The 15,057-nt window shown below is 43.7% G+C and overlaps 1 protein-coding gene across 3 annotated transcripts in view; it reads left to right on the top strand.

Annotated features, from left to right (window-relative positions):
* Positions 1 to 5,150: 5,150 nt before the first annotated feature.
* The window catches only part of LOC144497207 (uridine-cytidine kinase 2-like), a 141,261-nt gene continuing 131,354 nt past the window's right edge, over positions 5,151 to 15,057 (top strand). For 2 of the 3 annotated variants that reach the window (XM_078218105.1, XM_078218103.1), the window contains exon 1: positions 5,152 to 5,501. In XM_078218105.1, coding sequence (XP_078074231.1) covers positions 5,421 to 5,501 — 81 coding nt within the window. In that variant the 5' untranslated portion in view covers positions 5,152 to 5,420. Of the gene's footprint in view, positions 5,502 to 15,057 lie in introns of all 3 variants that reach the window. The other variant, XM_078218104.1, reaches the window with a different exon arrangement.

Here is a 15,057-nt window from a genome sequence, read left to right as displayed (position 1 = left end):
GAGGGTTAGGCACAGTCATGACATTGTGAGCCTTGCTAAAGACACTCATAAAGTTTTTTAAAAGTTTATTTATTAGTCACAAGTAAGGCTTACATTAACAATACAATGAAGTTATTGTGAAATTCCCCTAATTGCCATACTCCGGCGCCTGTTCGGGTCAATCCACCTAACCAGCACGTCTTTCAAACTGTGGGAGAAAACTGGAGCACCCGGAGGAGACCCACGCAGACATGGGGAGAACATGCGAACTCCACACAGACAGTGACCCGAGCTGGGAATTGAACCCAGGTCCCTGGCGCTATGAGGCAGCAGTGCTAACCACTGTGCCGCTCTTGTTTCGAATATGCAGTCAGTTTTCAGGAGTTGATATTGTCCTACAGAAAGTTCTGGAGCTCTGGGGAGTTCCCAGTGCAGTGAGGTAACTGCTTCAGCAATCCAGATATGTAAACCAGAATGGTGGTGGAATGTGAGAATAAAATTCAAGCAGGACTTACTCCTGGGGTGGGAAGCTGCCTCAGCGATATTGCTCTCAGTTGAGCTGTTAGTGACGGGTAGAGTCTTTTTACAGGCAGTCGATCTGGTAGCGAGGGAGGCTCCTCAAACATTGCTTTGCTCTCTGACTTGGGCTTTACTCCTTGATGTGGGAGGAGAGGAGGGGAAACGTTGTCATTGTGTCCTTCGGGTGGCAAGGGAGGGCCGCTGGCTACTTGTTTGGACAGATTTGGAGAATTGGAAAGAGAGAGTGGCAGTGCAGGATAGGGGCTCCAGGTAGAGGGATCTGGAGGAGGAGTTTGTGAATTCCATTTCTTCCTCGCGGGAACAAAAATGCACAATTCTTCATAATTGACATCTCTGTGGCTCGCCTGTCCGCAAGATATAGTCAGACATTCATTGGAGGGGAAAATCGGAATGTGTCTGTGGAAAGTCACTAACTCCTTGAGTGAGTTGTGGAAATTATTCTCTCCAGCAATGTTATACCTATGATGCCTAATTTGGTTTTGAGATTAACCCTGCCTTGCATTTTTGGAATAATTTGATGCTTTGTGCCCTGTGACCCATGTTGAATGGGCAATGTAGTTTGCAGGGTTTGAGAGAGCTTCTTGCAGATATCCAGCAGCTGTGCCTCCTCAATGTTTGCCTGTCTCTTCCCTTCTCACATTTCTCTGCTGGTTAAATGCTCAATGAAAAAAACTATAATCTGGGCCCAATGCTTCGTGTAGTATTGCGTAAAAGTGAGTTACTGGTTCCAACTCTAACTTTTTAATTAATTCTTCATGGGTTTTCTCAGCTCCATGTTGAAATTTTAACAAGTGTAAGGTTGCCCCCCTGAAAGGGCCCCAGAATCCAGCCAATGACTCCTCCCACACCCCGATGGTGTGATTTTCTTTCTAGTTTCATTTTTAAACTGCGTCATTGATTCAGGATCTCAACATGGTGGTGCTGCATTTCTACCTCCCCCATCACTGTTCACATCCCTCAGATCACCCTCACAATGTGTAGGGAAAGCTCTATCTGGTCATTCTCCAGTCTCCCCCAGTAACCCTGGAATCCAGTCAGTGGCGGATTAACTAACACTCGGACCCCTAGGCTGAGCTTTAGCAAGGCCCCCTGACCTTGGCCCCTGCCCCACCCTTCGTTGAATAGAATAAAGTGACGTTAAGTGACGTTAGATAACATATTGTTGTACTATATATAATGTACTACATGTATAATATCATAAAGTTATATGAATCAATTACAGCCCTTTTATTCATTTATTTTTCATTTTCTTTACATTTGTACTTGAAAAAGCTTCCGTGTTTTTTGGTTTACAAAAGTGTCAATAACAGCATGTAAATCAACAGATCGAAGCATGTCTGATTCAATGTGCATGAGTGCCAGATGACTAAGTTTCTCATCGCTCATTGTTGAGCGCAAATAGATTTTCATCCTCTTCAGTGCCGAAAATGAACGCTCACCTGAACAGTTAGTGATTTTCTTTTGCTCTCGGGCCCCCCTCCCTTCCGGGCCCCTGGGCTTAAGCCTACCCAGCCTAATGGTTAATCCGCCGCTGAATCCAGTGATTGTTATGGATATTCCTGCCCTCCCCCCAAACCTATCAGTGTAGATGTCCCCATGCCCCACGTGGACTTCACCCCTCTCCATCTTGGGTCACTTACAGAGGCCCCCTCCCACAAGAGCTGAGAGTATCTCCATCCATAATTACATCGTTCCCATCTACAGGCTGCAGATGCCTCTCCTGAGCATGACTATTCCATCTGCAGTCCAGTACAGAGCCAGCCACCCCCTGTACCACCATATGTGAGGCACCAATCACACGCTGCACACCACGCTGGGTCAGACCTCTATTGTGTAGACAAACCTTGTCTTTTCCTGGACCAGGACCAAGAATTGTGTGGCATGCACAGACCTGTAGTATGGCCTGCAATGTCCCAGGGACTGCCTTTAATTTCTAACCCCAACCATTTGGCCTCAGTCCCAGGGATACAACTACCTGACACTCATCCCCCATGCTTCCTCCAGGACTCACCTCCCTGTCATGGATCTCTGTGTATTGCTTCTCTCTTGTGCAACACTAACCCCCATTTTCCAAATCATGAATCTGTATGCACCTTCTTTCCTCTCATACTCATCCCACCCACCTGCTGTGTTGTGTGCGTGCATTCTTTCATATCAGTTCCAGCTCCCCACCACCTGGTCAACTCCACTCCCTCCCTTGTTCCTAATACCTCTACCCATTCCCAGTCATCCTCTGCCTGCAAACCCTCCTCCCTCTTCTTTTCCTTCACCCTCATGTCTCCATCTATTCTCCCCCCCACCTTCTCTCCTGCCTGCAAACTCGCAGCACCCAGTGAGAGCAGCCCTGCCTGCAGCATGCAGCACTTGATACAAGCAGTCATGTCTGCGCCCCGCAGCACCCAGTACAAGCATCCCTGCCTGCACCATGCAGCACCCAGCAGCCTTGCCTGCAAAGTCATAGCGCCCAGTGTGAAAAGCCCTACCCATACTATGCAGCACCCAGTGTGAGCAGCCCTGTTTGCATCCTGCAGCACCCTGTGTGATCAGTCCGACCTACACCCTGCAGCATCTATTGCGATCAGCCCTACCTACACCCTGGAACATCCATTGCAAACAGCCCTGCCTGCACCCTGCACAAATTTAGCACTTCAGGACCAAATTTGTACCTCCATTGGGAGATGAAATTTCAGTCCCTGATCTGTGAAATACTTGTGTTCTCCCTGGTCTGGGATTTGCTGGTGTAAATGATAAAGAGTCATCAGTAACTTGAAATTTACTTTTTTTGGGGGGGGGGGCGGGGGGGGCGGCGGAGGGTAGGTAATGACCTGGTGGTATTATCACTAGACTACTAATACAAAACTCGGCTCATGTTCTGGGGACCCGGGTTCGAATCCCGCCACAGCTGATGGTGGAATTTGAATTCAATTTTAAAAATCTGGAATTAAGAATCTACCAATGACCATGAAACCATTGTTGATTATCGGAAAAACCATCTGGGTCACTAATATCCTTTAGGGAAGGAAATCTGCCATCCTTACCTGGTCTGGTCTACATGTGACTCCAGACCCACAGCAATGTCGTTGACTCTCAACTATCCTCCAAGGGCACCGAGCGATGGGTAATAAATACTGATGTAGAGATGCCGGCGTTGGACTGGGGTGAACACAGTAAGAAGTCTCACAACACCAGGTTAAAGTCCAACAGGTTTATTTGGTAGCAAATACCACAAGCTTTCGGAGCACTGCTCCTTCGTCAGATGGAGTGGAAATGTGGCGGAGTGGAAATGTCCACTCCATCTGACGAAGGAGCAGCGCTCCGAAAGCTTATGGTATTTGCTACCAAATAAACCTGTTGGACTTTAACCTGGTGTTGTGAGACTTCTTACTGTAATAAATACTGGCCAGCCAGCAATGCCCATGTCCCACGAATGAATTTTTAAAAAAGGTTTCTGCCCCCACTGTTGTTCCGACTTACTTTTCAACATTTTCTGTTTAATTTCAGATTTCCAGCATCTGCAGTATTTTGCTTTTGCTGTGCTCACCCAGATCTGGGATTAGCTTGTGCTCTCAATGCTCAGCAAGTGCCTGAACTGGTCAGATCTTTTCATGAAAAATGTTAGTTCACATTACTTATGTTGTCCTTTTGACAACATAAAGAACAGATAAGCATTTGAACTTTCTCATATGCTTTCTCAGCTCTCACTTGGCCAATATTTCAGGGGAGGACAACATTTCAAAGATACTCTGAGGCTCTCATTGAAGGATGGTGACATTGTTATCAATGACTGAGAAGAACTTACCACCAGTTGTTCAAAATGCCAACAACCATCTCCATCAAGCTGCATCACACTCTGAGTCACAACATCTTAATGGTGAGGCAGACAGGCAGATGAAATGAAGCAAATCCTGCACTCTGGATCCTACTACCTCATGGGACACTCTGCCCCGTGTGCCCAACGAATCGGCTGTTAAATCACATGAAGACCTATGGCAGAAACTCACTAAGCTAAGTAGACAACCTCAAATTGAGGGAAAGCCACTGCCAATAATAATGTAAATAGTCTTGCATCGGACTCCCTATGTGTTGTAAATCTACCCCATATTTTCGTGGATTTGTTTTGCCTGAATTACAAAGGGTTGAGAAGACTCGAGGCAGGCCACAATCTGTGAATGTCACCTTATATTTGAGAGTTTTCACTGTGACCTTTAAGGAGACTGTATAGGTATATACCAGGTATCTACAGAGTTGTTGGACATGGTATGTGCTGCAATACCTTTCATTGTCTCCTTATTTGTAATAATATTGGATGCAAAAGTCTTTAGAAAATGGCATCATATTAGTCCCTCATTACTGGGATAAGGAGGGAGAAAATTAAAACAAGGCACCAATCAACTGGAGTTAACATAGATAAAAGTTCATGCCATCATGTTCTTTGGATTTCTGTAAAGTTGTTTACGAATTAATTATTTCCGAAAAACGGATTTAAAAATATTTTTATGACATGCTATGTTGGATGCCATTGGTTCGCTATTCCCAGTGAAGTGAGCGATGGGTGGTTTCTTTCCCCATTGCTTAGATCCAGCTCCGCCCCTGCCCCCGAGTATAAAGTTGGCATGCCTGAGTAGTGCTGCTAGGGATGGCGGTTCTGACTCAGTAGTCAGCTGCACCTAGTCTGATGCAGTGGGTGTGGGGTCGGAAAGCATCTGAACTGTGTCATCGTCCAGTATTACAAATCGTCCAGTATTATAAATTCGGGCGTTCTTCAGAAATGCAACTGCAGGAAATCCAATCGAGCTAGCCCTTTCTCTCTCTCTCACCCTCCCGAGGACCAACCAAGACCGGATTCGCAGGTGGGGGAGGGAGGAGGAAAAAAAAGATAAGCAAAGAGCTGTGTGTGCACCATGGCAGGAGACAGCGATCAGACGGTGCAGAACCGCAAACCCTTTGTAATCGGGGTCGGAGGGGGCACCGCCAGCGGCAAAGTATGGCTTTATGTATCTGATTGATGCGTTTTCAGTGCTTGTCAGTGAGTTGAAGCGGCCGCGTGGTTTCCTGCGGCTTTACACGCCGCTTTGTCCCGGGCTGCCTGCCTGCATTAGTAGCGGGTTATGCGGGGTGGGGAGAGCCGACAGAGACCTCCCCCCCCCCCCTCTCCTTCGCCTGTGCTACAGAGGAATAGATACCCAAATGTTGCAGTTTGATATATTGATGCGAAATGTATCAATGTAATCCGTAGCGGGTGTTTTAGAAATTGACTAGCGAACTAGTACAACCCGCCACCAGTCATCGCAACTGCTGCATCCTTTGTCTTTTGAACACTAACAGCGCAATTGGTAATATACACACACATATATATATATGTGTGTGATTTGCTGGGAGAGGTACAACCCTCAACACGATCCCACATCCAGCAAATGCTGGGGTCAGGTTTTAATGTGGAGTGAATGTGCTTTCAGTTTATGCTGCGATATGTATAGATTGACACGTGTGTCACATTTGCAGAGGCGATTCGGAAGTGATGAGAACTTTTCCCCCCGTAAAAGTCTGAGCCCTGTGCCAGATTCCTCCCCAAGCAGGTCAAGTTTGTTTGGAACTGGCTCTCTATTTTCTCTGCACATTGTATCCGGTCAGCCAAGCTGCCTGTTTCCCGCCATGTGTTAAATATACCATTAGGTTTTTTTTTGGCATGGGAATATCTTTCTCTTATCAACCCCCGTCACTCACAGAAGTGGTTTTCCTGAATTCCCTTAGCAGTAAAACAACAAGATTTCACACTGTTTCTGCCAAACTCCTCCCAAGTCGTTGATTTTTTTTATATGGAAGAGGGTTTTCCGGCCATGTTCTCTTTGTTTGATGATTTGGCGGGCGGGGGGGGGGGGGGGTTAACTTGTCAGGGTGGCTTCACATGAAATTAGCGCGTTTTAATCATAATTTGAATTTTTTTGCGTGTCTATTTTGAAGGAGAGTGATTTGCATTGAATGGTGGCGTGTCTAAAGTTGGCATAATACTTTTGCTTGCTTCATGCATCTTATAATTTATTGCTGGAAATAATATAATTGATAGATACTCCCATGTCTGGAGGATCCCGACAATGCAAAAGCAACGTTTTAAAATGTATATTCCCATGTATTGATGAACAAACTGATTAATTAGAATTGTTATGTCCTGTTACACGATAGTAGAATTTCCAATGTACAGAATCAATTTGACAAGTCACAATCCATTTGGTTTTCTGTCCTGGTGAAAATGCCATATTGTATCTGTAATGTATCCTGATTTGACCAGGAGAGGTTCAAATTAGATCCTAAAGCTGCCTTCAAATATTCTTGTGCAAATGATGCAATAGTACAATGATCCAGTTGGTGATTGCCTTGCTGTTTTCTCCAGGCCATAACTAATGCCTCGCTTATGACATCAGCAAGTTCTGGAGAAATGATTGTATTATATGTAAAAGATCACAAGAATTTGGGACAGTTGGATTTTGTAAGAGTCCTTTTTTTAATTCGCCTACACTGCAACAGTGACCACATCCTTGGCTATAAAATCTTTGAGATGGTCTGAAAGATGATATATAAAAATGCCAGTCTGTCTTTTTCTGGTCGCTGCTGTTTTGGCTTTTGCCATCTGTTAAAGTGGCGTGGAAGAAATCTGAAGCAGTGTGTAGTGCTGCTGGTTTTCAAACACCAACCTAAAAGATTGTATTCTATTTAGAAATGGGATGGGAACTACAGGTACTGAAAATATGAAAAAAGATGCTGGACATACATAGCAGGCCAATGAGCTAGAAAGCGAAACAAAAAAGCTGTGTATTTTCAGCATATTCCAGTTTTCATTTTAAATTGGCTTTTTAAAATGCATGTAGTTTTCTGATATCAATCAGAGTTTGCTTAGCCCTCTATTTTTTAATCCTGCCATATTGCAGAGTAATGACAGGATTGTAATGGTCAAAAGTGCTATATATCTTTGCATTCTTGTAGTTATTCTTTTGCATGTGTTGCAAATTTGATATTGAACTTAACCAGAAGAAATTAATGAAGCAATGTAGTAGTCTTTAGCACTAACCTTGCAGCACAATCCTACCACTCATGACACTGGTACCTACGTTAATGCTACACTGCATTGTGCTGACGAGTGCAGTCTAATTGTGACATAGCCTAGTTGAATAGCCAATATGTTTGCTGCATCAGATAATTCAGTCTGTTCAGCATCTTCTATTACATTGATCTGTCCACTAAGTGGAAGTCTTGGCCCATTGGTGATTTGGATTGCAAAAGAAAATCACAACTGAACATTGTCTTGTCAAGGAAGATTGTGTTGACGTCCTTTTTCCCTCATAGGCTAGTGTCTTGAATTGCACCAAGCACTGCATCCCTTAATTGAAGCTTCAGTCATTTTGTGCGACAATTTCTGTTGACGATTGCATTCACCTTGATGTAGTTCTGCTTCCATTCTTCAGGGTACAAATACAGCGAAAGCTGCACAAGTTGATTTTGCAGACTAAATTGCACAGCAACTAAATCGGAAAAACAATTGCACATGTACAGTTCTGAATGTGATAATCTTTCTTTCTGATATGAATATATTTTTCCTGGTAGCTGTCCAGACCACTTGAGAACAGAAGTGGGCCATCCAGCTCCTAGAGCCTGTTTCTCCATTCAGTTACATAATGGCTGATTTGTATCTTAACTCCATCTAACAGCATTGGTACCATAATCCTTAATACCCTTGCCAATCTACCAATGCTAATTTTTACATTTTCAATTGACTGAGTCTCATCGGCCTTTTGGAAGGATTCCCACGCCTACTTCTATGCAAAGATGTGCCACTCCACCCACTCAGGAAGGCAAGAACACAGTAGTTTCTACCTATTGTGGCAAGATCCTTTGTGAGGTAGAACTCTGTTTGGATTTGGGGTGTGGAAAATCACTTTGTTTGGCATGACTTTTGACAGTCTGGAAGCTGCAGCATTGCCTGGTTTAAAGTTTATTAATGTTACCAGTAGGTTTACATTAACACTGCAATAAAGTTACTGTGAACATTCCCTAGTTGCCACACTCCGGCACATGTTTGGGTACACTGAGCGAGAATTGAGCATGGTCGATGCACCTAACCAGCACATCTTTCGGACTGTGGGAGAAAATCCATGATGTGGAGATGCCGGCGTTGGACTGGGGTAACCTGGTGTTGTGAGACTTCTTGCAGAGAAAATCCATGCAGATATGGGGAGTACATGCAGACTTGCACAGACAGTGACCTAAGCCGGGAATTGAACCTGGGACCCTGGCACTGAGGCAGCAGTGCTAACCACTATGCCACCGTGCCACCCCTAAATTGTAGTGTTACGATCACAGTAGTTTTTGTATATTTTTAAAAGATCCAAGACCCCAAATATTTATTAAAGGAATGAACCTACAGGGTTCATGTTTTAAACAAAAGTATTTTACTACAGAATATGAACTATCTTTAACCTGCTAAGATAAAAAATACAATAAACACCATTGCTTATACTCTAAATCAAATGTGTCAATTCCATTTTCCTTCTACTTTCACCCCAAAACCCTCCAGTCAGATACCTATCAAAAGTTGGGAGATTAACCACTAGGTCTGGATATTAGTTAAATGGGATTCAAGATATCTTGTGTCTCCAGTTTTACTTCAGCAAATTGTCCCTTCAAACCTTATCCAACCATACTAAGATTGCAAATTCCCCATTCAACATGGGTATCTCTGACATCTTAAGCATTGTCACATTAGGTCAATACTTTTCTGGTTCTAATATTCTGATATAGCCCAGCTGAGAAACAGCTGGGCTATATCAGAAATTCAACTCGCTGTTAATGGAGTCCTTCAGCTAACAAGAGTTTTTAACTCTTTTAGCCAATAGCCAGAATTTCAACTGTATTCTGCTGAAGGAGATGTTTCCTTTTACTCCAGATTTTTCTAAATCCAACTAAACTGCTTGAACTCAGAACTACCCTTAGGAATGTATTCGCCCCTATAATTTTTTACCATTTTTGAGTCAACCTGGTTCCATGATCATTTATTGGAACTCGGCTGTTTTTGTTTTAGCAGAAATCAGCATCGGTAATCTCCCACCTCGTCTGAGGCTGAGATTCTCCAGTGCCACTGCAGTGAATGCAGTTTTGGCTGAGCGCCAAATTTTCCATTCTCGCTGGCAGTGGGGACGGGGCAAATGAGTTTGGAGAATCCTGCCCCAGATCGTAGATTTTGCCTCGCATAAAATATTTTCCCCCTAAAAGCGCATAAGCTGAAGTTATGTGTCCGTTAATGACCAAGTTTTATTGATTGCTATTCTTAGCAAAGCATATGATTGAAGAGGATATTCCCTAGATTGAACCTTATTATTGTATTTTTTATTTAAAAATTAGAACACTTTCAAAGTTTGTGAATTCTGGTGTTAAAGTTGACTTTTTTGTTGAAAGTTGACAAACAATGACAGACTTGCTGTCTGACATTAAAAAGTTATCTTCACAAGTAACATGAAACGGTTATTAAACTGATTTCTCACCTTTTGATGTGGAATGGCTGGGATTATGAAACTTGAATCTAAATAAATAGCACTACAAAACCATAACCACAAAACAAAACTGCTGGAACCATTGGGTGAGCAGTATCTGGGGCGGCACGGTAGCACAGTGGTTAGCACTGCTGCTTCACAGCTCCAGAGACCTGGGTTCGATTCCCGGCTTGGGTCACTGTCTGTGTGGAGTTTGCACATTCTCCTCGTGTCTGCGCGGGTTTCCTCCGGGTGCTCCGGTTTCCTCCCACAGTCCAAAGATGTGCGGGTTAGGTTGATTGGCCAGGTTAAAAATTGTCCCTTAGAGTCCTGAGATGCGTATGTTGGAGGGATTAGCAGGTAAATATGTGGGGGTAGGGCCTGGCTGGGATTGTGGTCGGTGCAGACTCGATGGGCCGAATGGCCTCCTTCTGCACTGTAGGGTTTCTATGATTTCTATGTAGAGGACAAGCAATATAGCAGTTCAGATAGGGACCTGTCATCAGCCGAAGGATTCACATCAGAAAATGTTAACTGTCTTCCCTCCCTACATGCTGCCCGGTCTACACATTTCAAGTGTTTTCTGTTTGTTCCAGATCTTGGATCTGTAATATTTTGCTTTTTGGTTATTTATTGTTTCTTTTTAAACCCAATTAATTGCCTTTAGTAAATTTCCAATGCTAAATTAACCTTTTAATGGGTGAGAAGGGAGAGGCCAGTAAGTAGGAGCATTGATGAGCATTTTCTATGGAAATTGTGTTGATTTCCTTCTTAACATTTATTGTAGTTCGAAATCAAAATTCAGTGGCTAGCCAAGTACTAGCTATCCAGGGCTATGCCAGCTGTTGATCTAAAGGGACTGATGGTTAGTATCCCACATAGACAGCAATTTGCCAAAACCATTTACGCAACTACACTCTGCAAACATGCAGTCTAAGGGCAGATTTTTGTACAGCCTATCCTGACCCGACAAGCTTTGTTTTTTGATGAAAGGTCAGTGATCTGAAATATTAACTCTGATTTTCTCTCCAAAGACACTGCCAGACATGCAGAGTGTTTCCAGCGTTTTCTGCTTTATGTACGATGTGCCATAGTTTTGCTCCAATTTTATTCTTTCTGTCTCTTATCTGTTAAATGCTCCAGAGTTCTTCCGCAGGTTAGAACTCTGTCATTAGATCCCAAATTTTGAGTACTTGGATCAAAATATTGAGTGTTTCTTTGATACTCCTTGATAAGGCATGTCCTAAGTCAGTGTACACTTTTTTCTCCTGTTCTTCTTTCAAGTCATTTAGAAGAAGTCAAATTATACTTTAAAACAAAAATGCTGGAAGTATTCAGGTCAGGCAGTATCAATAATGAGAGGTACAAGAGTCCATGGGCTGAAATTTTCCTGTCTCACCCTCCGCGGGAATCATAGCAGGTAGGAGAGAAAATTCGGCAGACCATTCAAAGGTCCGCTGAGCTCAGTCGGGAATTTCCGGTCTTGAGGTGTGCATGGCCGGAGAATCAGGTGATCAATGTCATTCCATCTGAACCCCTGTGCTTTGGGACTACTGCACCAAGAATACTTCCTTAAAAATCCCCGTCTAAAGATAAGAATCTCATTAAATGTTATTAATATTACATTAGCTAGTTAGTGGCTCAGGATTACAGCAGAGGTAGTGCCACATTACCACCAATCTCTGATTCAAATTCTCTCTGCTCAAGAGAACTAAAAATTGGGATGGCTTTGTGACATGGAATTGGAATCTGTTGATTTTATTGAATGCTGTAGGGCAGAAAAGGGTCATTTGTTCCCCAAGTCTGCGTTGCTGTTTTCTTGGCATGATCCACTTGGTCAAATTCACACTCCTGTTTGCTCCCAGACATAGCTGTTCTCTTTTTGGAGGGTGGGAAACCCAGTATAGCTTCTTTCAAAATAAATTGTCGACTCTATCTATAGTAATCAGTCCTCCATTCTAACCATTCTACGGGCGTAATGCTTTCTGACCTCCAACGATGTGGTTATTTTAAATTTAATGTCCACTTGCACTGCCTTGATGAGCAGTGTGGCAATTATCTATCATTATCATTAATCTTATAACCTGAAGGTCTCAATTTGTACTTCCTTCAGCCTTCTCTTCGTGAAAAAAGCCAATTAAGATTTTATTTGCTTTTTTACTTGCCCTTATTTGCTTATGCTGTCACCTTTAAATGACCTGTGCATTTAGACTCTGACTACTGGCCTCTCAGTGCGATGCTTCGCATTTCCTTCAAAGCTCTGTACACAATCAAATTCTAATTTTCACTTTTAATTCCATAAAGTAGAGGAATTAAAAGCATAAATCCAAAACTGGTGGAAAACCCATCTTATCAAAAGAAATTTTACCTATTCAGTTCCGCCTGCTCTAAGGAATGTGGATGGAATTGTATAACAAAATTCCCAGAACTTTAAAATATGTGTTCCTGCACATTAATATATTTTTAATTTGTGCAGTGACAAAACTTGCAACTTCTCAAACATTATCCGCAGCCCCTGTGTAAGAGGATTCTGAGATCAGTTGATTTCTGTCCACCCAGAGCCAGTCATCATAAATGCATCCAGCACATGGTCAGCATTGCTGCCTCGCAGCACCAGGGACCCGGGTTCGATTCTGGCTTTGGGTGAAGTTTGCACGTTCTCCCCATGTCTACGTGGGTTTCCTCCAGGTGCTCGGGTTTCCCCTCACAGTCCAAAGATGTGCAGGTTAGGTGGATTGGCAATGCTAAATTGCCCCTTGGTGTCAGGGGGACAGCAAGGTAAATACGTGGGGTTACGGGGATAGGGCCTGGGTGAGATTGTTGTCGGTGCAGGCTCAATGGGCTGAATGGCCTCTTTCTGCATTGTAGAGATTCTATGATTCTGTACTCTTCTATCCTTGGTGACTTTTTAGGATTTGTTCCCTGCATTTATAGCACTGTTTTCTGATGAATAGCTGACACTGTCTTGGAAATTAAGGCAGAGTGACCTTTGAATATTTAAAGGGTTCCTCTATATTATGAGGGAAAAATTGAAAAGCAACTAAATCAAATGCCTTTCTGAATAACCTTACCGTGTAGCTATGTAGGTAATCTGTCAAACTTGTCTTCAAATCATCTTCCCACACTTACTATTCGTTTTTCAAAAATAGTACTGATTTTTAGGCTAATACTATTACAGCATTATTTGCATTTTAGTAGAGCAGCATCTAAAACAATGGCTCCTTGCATTTTGACTACTAAATCTATCCCTCCCGTCTAAACAGCACAATTTTGCAGTAAAATGTTTTCGCAGCATAAGCACAAGGAGCTATCACAGAGTTATTGCATCCTGCAATAAAAACTAATCTTGGTTTCCCTCTCCATGCTCACCTCCTGAATTTAGAAAAAAAAATTATCAAAACCCTTCAACCAAACCTACAGTGACACAGTGGTTAGCACTGCTGCCGCACAACGCCAGGGACCCGGGTTCAATTCCTGGCTTGAGTGCGATGTCTTCACACTGTGTGTGTGAAGTCTGCATGTTCTCCCCGTGTCTGCGTGGGTTTCCTCTGAGTGCTCCGGTTTCCTCCCACAGTCCAAATGACGTGCTGGTTACATTGGCCATGCTAAATCCTCCCTCAGTGTACCCGAATAGGCGCCAGAGTGTGATGACTCGGGGATTTTCACAGTAACTTAGTTTCAGTGTTAACGTAAGTCTACTTGTGACATTAACAAATAAACAACAATCATAGAATAGTTACAGCATAGAAGGAAGCTATTTGCCTGGTCCCACTCCCTCGCTTTTACCTCATAGTTCTGCAATTTCTTCCTCTGAAGATAACCATCTAATTCTCCTGAAATGCACGATTGAATCCATCTCTACCACACAGGCAGTGCATTCCAGATGCTAATCATTCTCTACTTTTTAAAGAAGATTTTTTTCCTCACGTTACTGTTGCTTCCGTTGCCAATCGCGTTAAGTTGGTGTCCTCTGGTTCTTGATCCTTCTGCCAGTGGGAACAGTTCTCCTATCTACTCTGTCTAGACTGCTTACGATTTTGAACACCTCTATCAAATCAACTCTCAACCTTCTCTTCACCAAAGATAGTAGCCCCAACTTCCCCAATCCATCTGTATGACTGAAGTTCCTCATTCCTGGAACTACTCTCATTCCATGCCATCTCAAATGCCTTTGCATCTGTCTTAAAATGTGTTGCACAGAACTGAAGGCAATGCTCCAGAGAGGCCAAATCAATGTTTTATACAAATTCTATCATGACCTTCTTGCTTTTGTACCCCAAGCCCCTATTTACTGCCCTGGATGTGTTATGCTTTATCAACTGCCCTTTCACCCTACCTTGCCACCTTCAGTGATTTTTGTGCACAAATATCCCAGGTCTCTCTATTCCCACACTCCCCTTCAAATTGTACCTTTCCTTGTTCTTTCTACTAAAAACTGGAACCTTGAAATCCAAACTCTTGTCAAAGCCAGAGGAAATTGGAACAACAATTAATTTATTCGTCAATAATGCACTTCATTCCAGAATAATTCTAATCTATAAACAAAGCCAACACATGGGGCCTGATTTTACCATTTTGAGTCTAAGTGCCGAATCTGGGCGTCAAATAGACCCGAGCCTGGAATCCTCTTTCCAGCACGCCCATACGCTTTTTGCCGGCTCCAGTCCGATTCGCGCTGTGGGTGGGGCTTAGCACTGCCGGACCGATCGGAGCTCTGAACTGCGCATGCACAGTTTGAAAAAAAATCCAAAGCAACGCTAAGCCCCACAGGGAGAAAAAAGCAGAGAGAGCGGCTCTCTGACCCAGATCATCTTGGGGTGGGTGGGGGGGGGGGGGGGGGGAGGAGAGGGGGCGGGACCCAGATCACCCTCTTGGTGGGGGGGAGGAGAGGGGGCGGGACCCAGATCACCCTCGGGGGGGGGGGGGGGGAAGGGGGCGGGACCCAGATCACCCTCTTTGGGGGGGGGGGGGGTGTGGGAGGAGGAGAGGAGAGGGGGCGGGACCCAGATCACCCTCTGGG

Source organism: Mustelus asterias, chromosome 8, assembly GCF_964213995.1.
Source record: "Mustelus asterias chromosome 8, sMusAst1.hap1.1, whole genome shotgun sequence".
Taxonomy (NCBI): Eukaryota; Metazoa; Chordata; class Chondrichthyes; order Carcharhiniformes; family Triakidae; genus Mustelus; species Mustelus asterias.
This window is presented reverse-complemented; position numbering and strand designations above follow the sequence as displayed.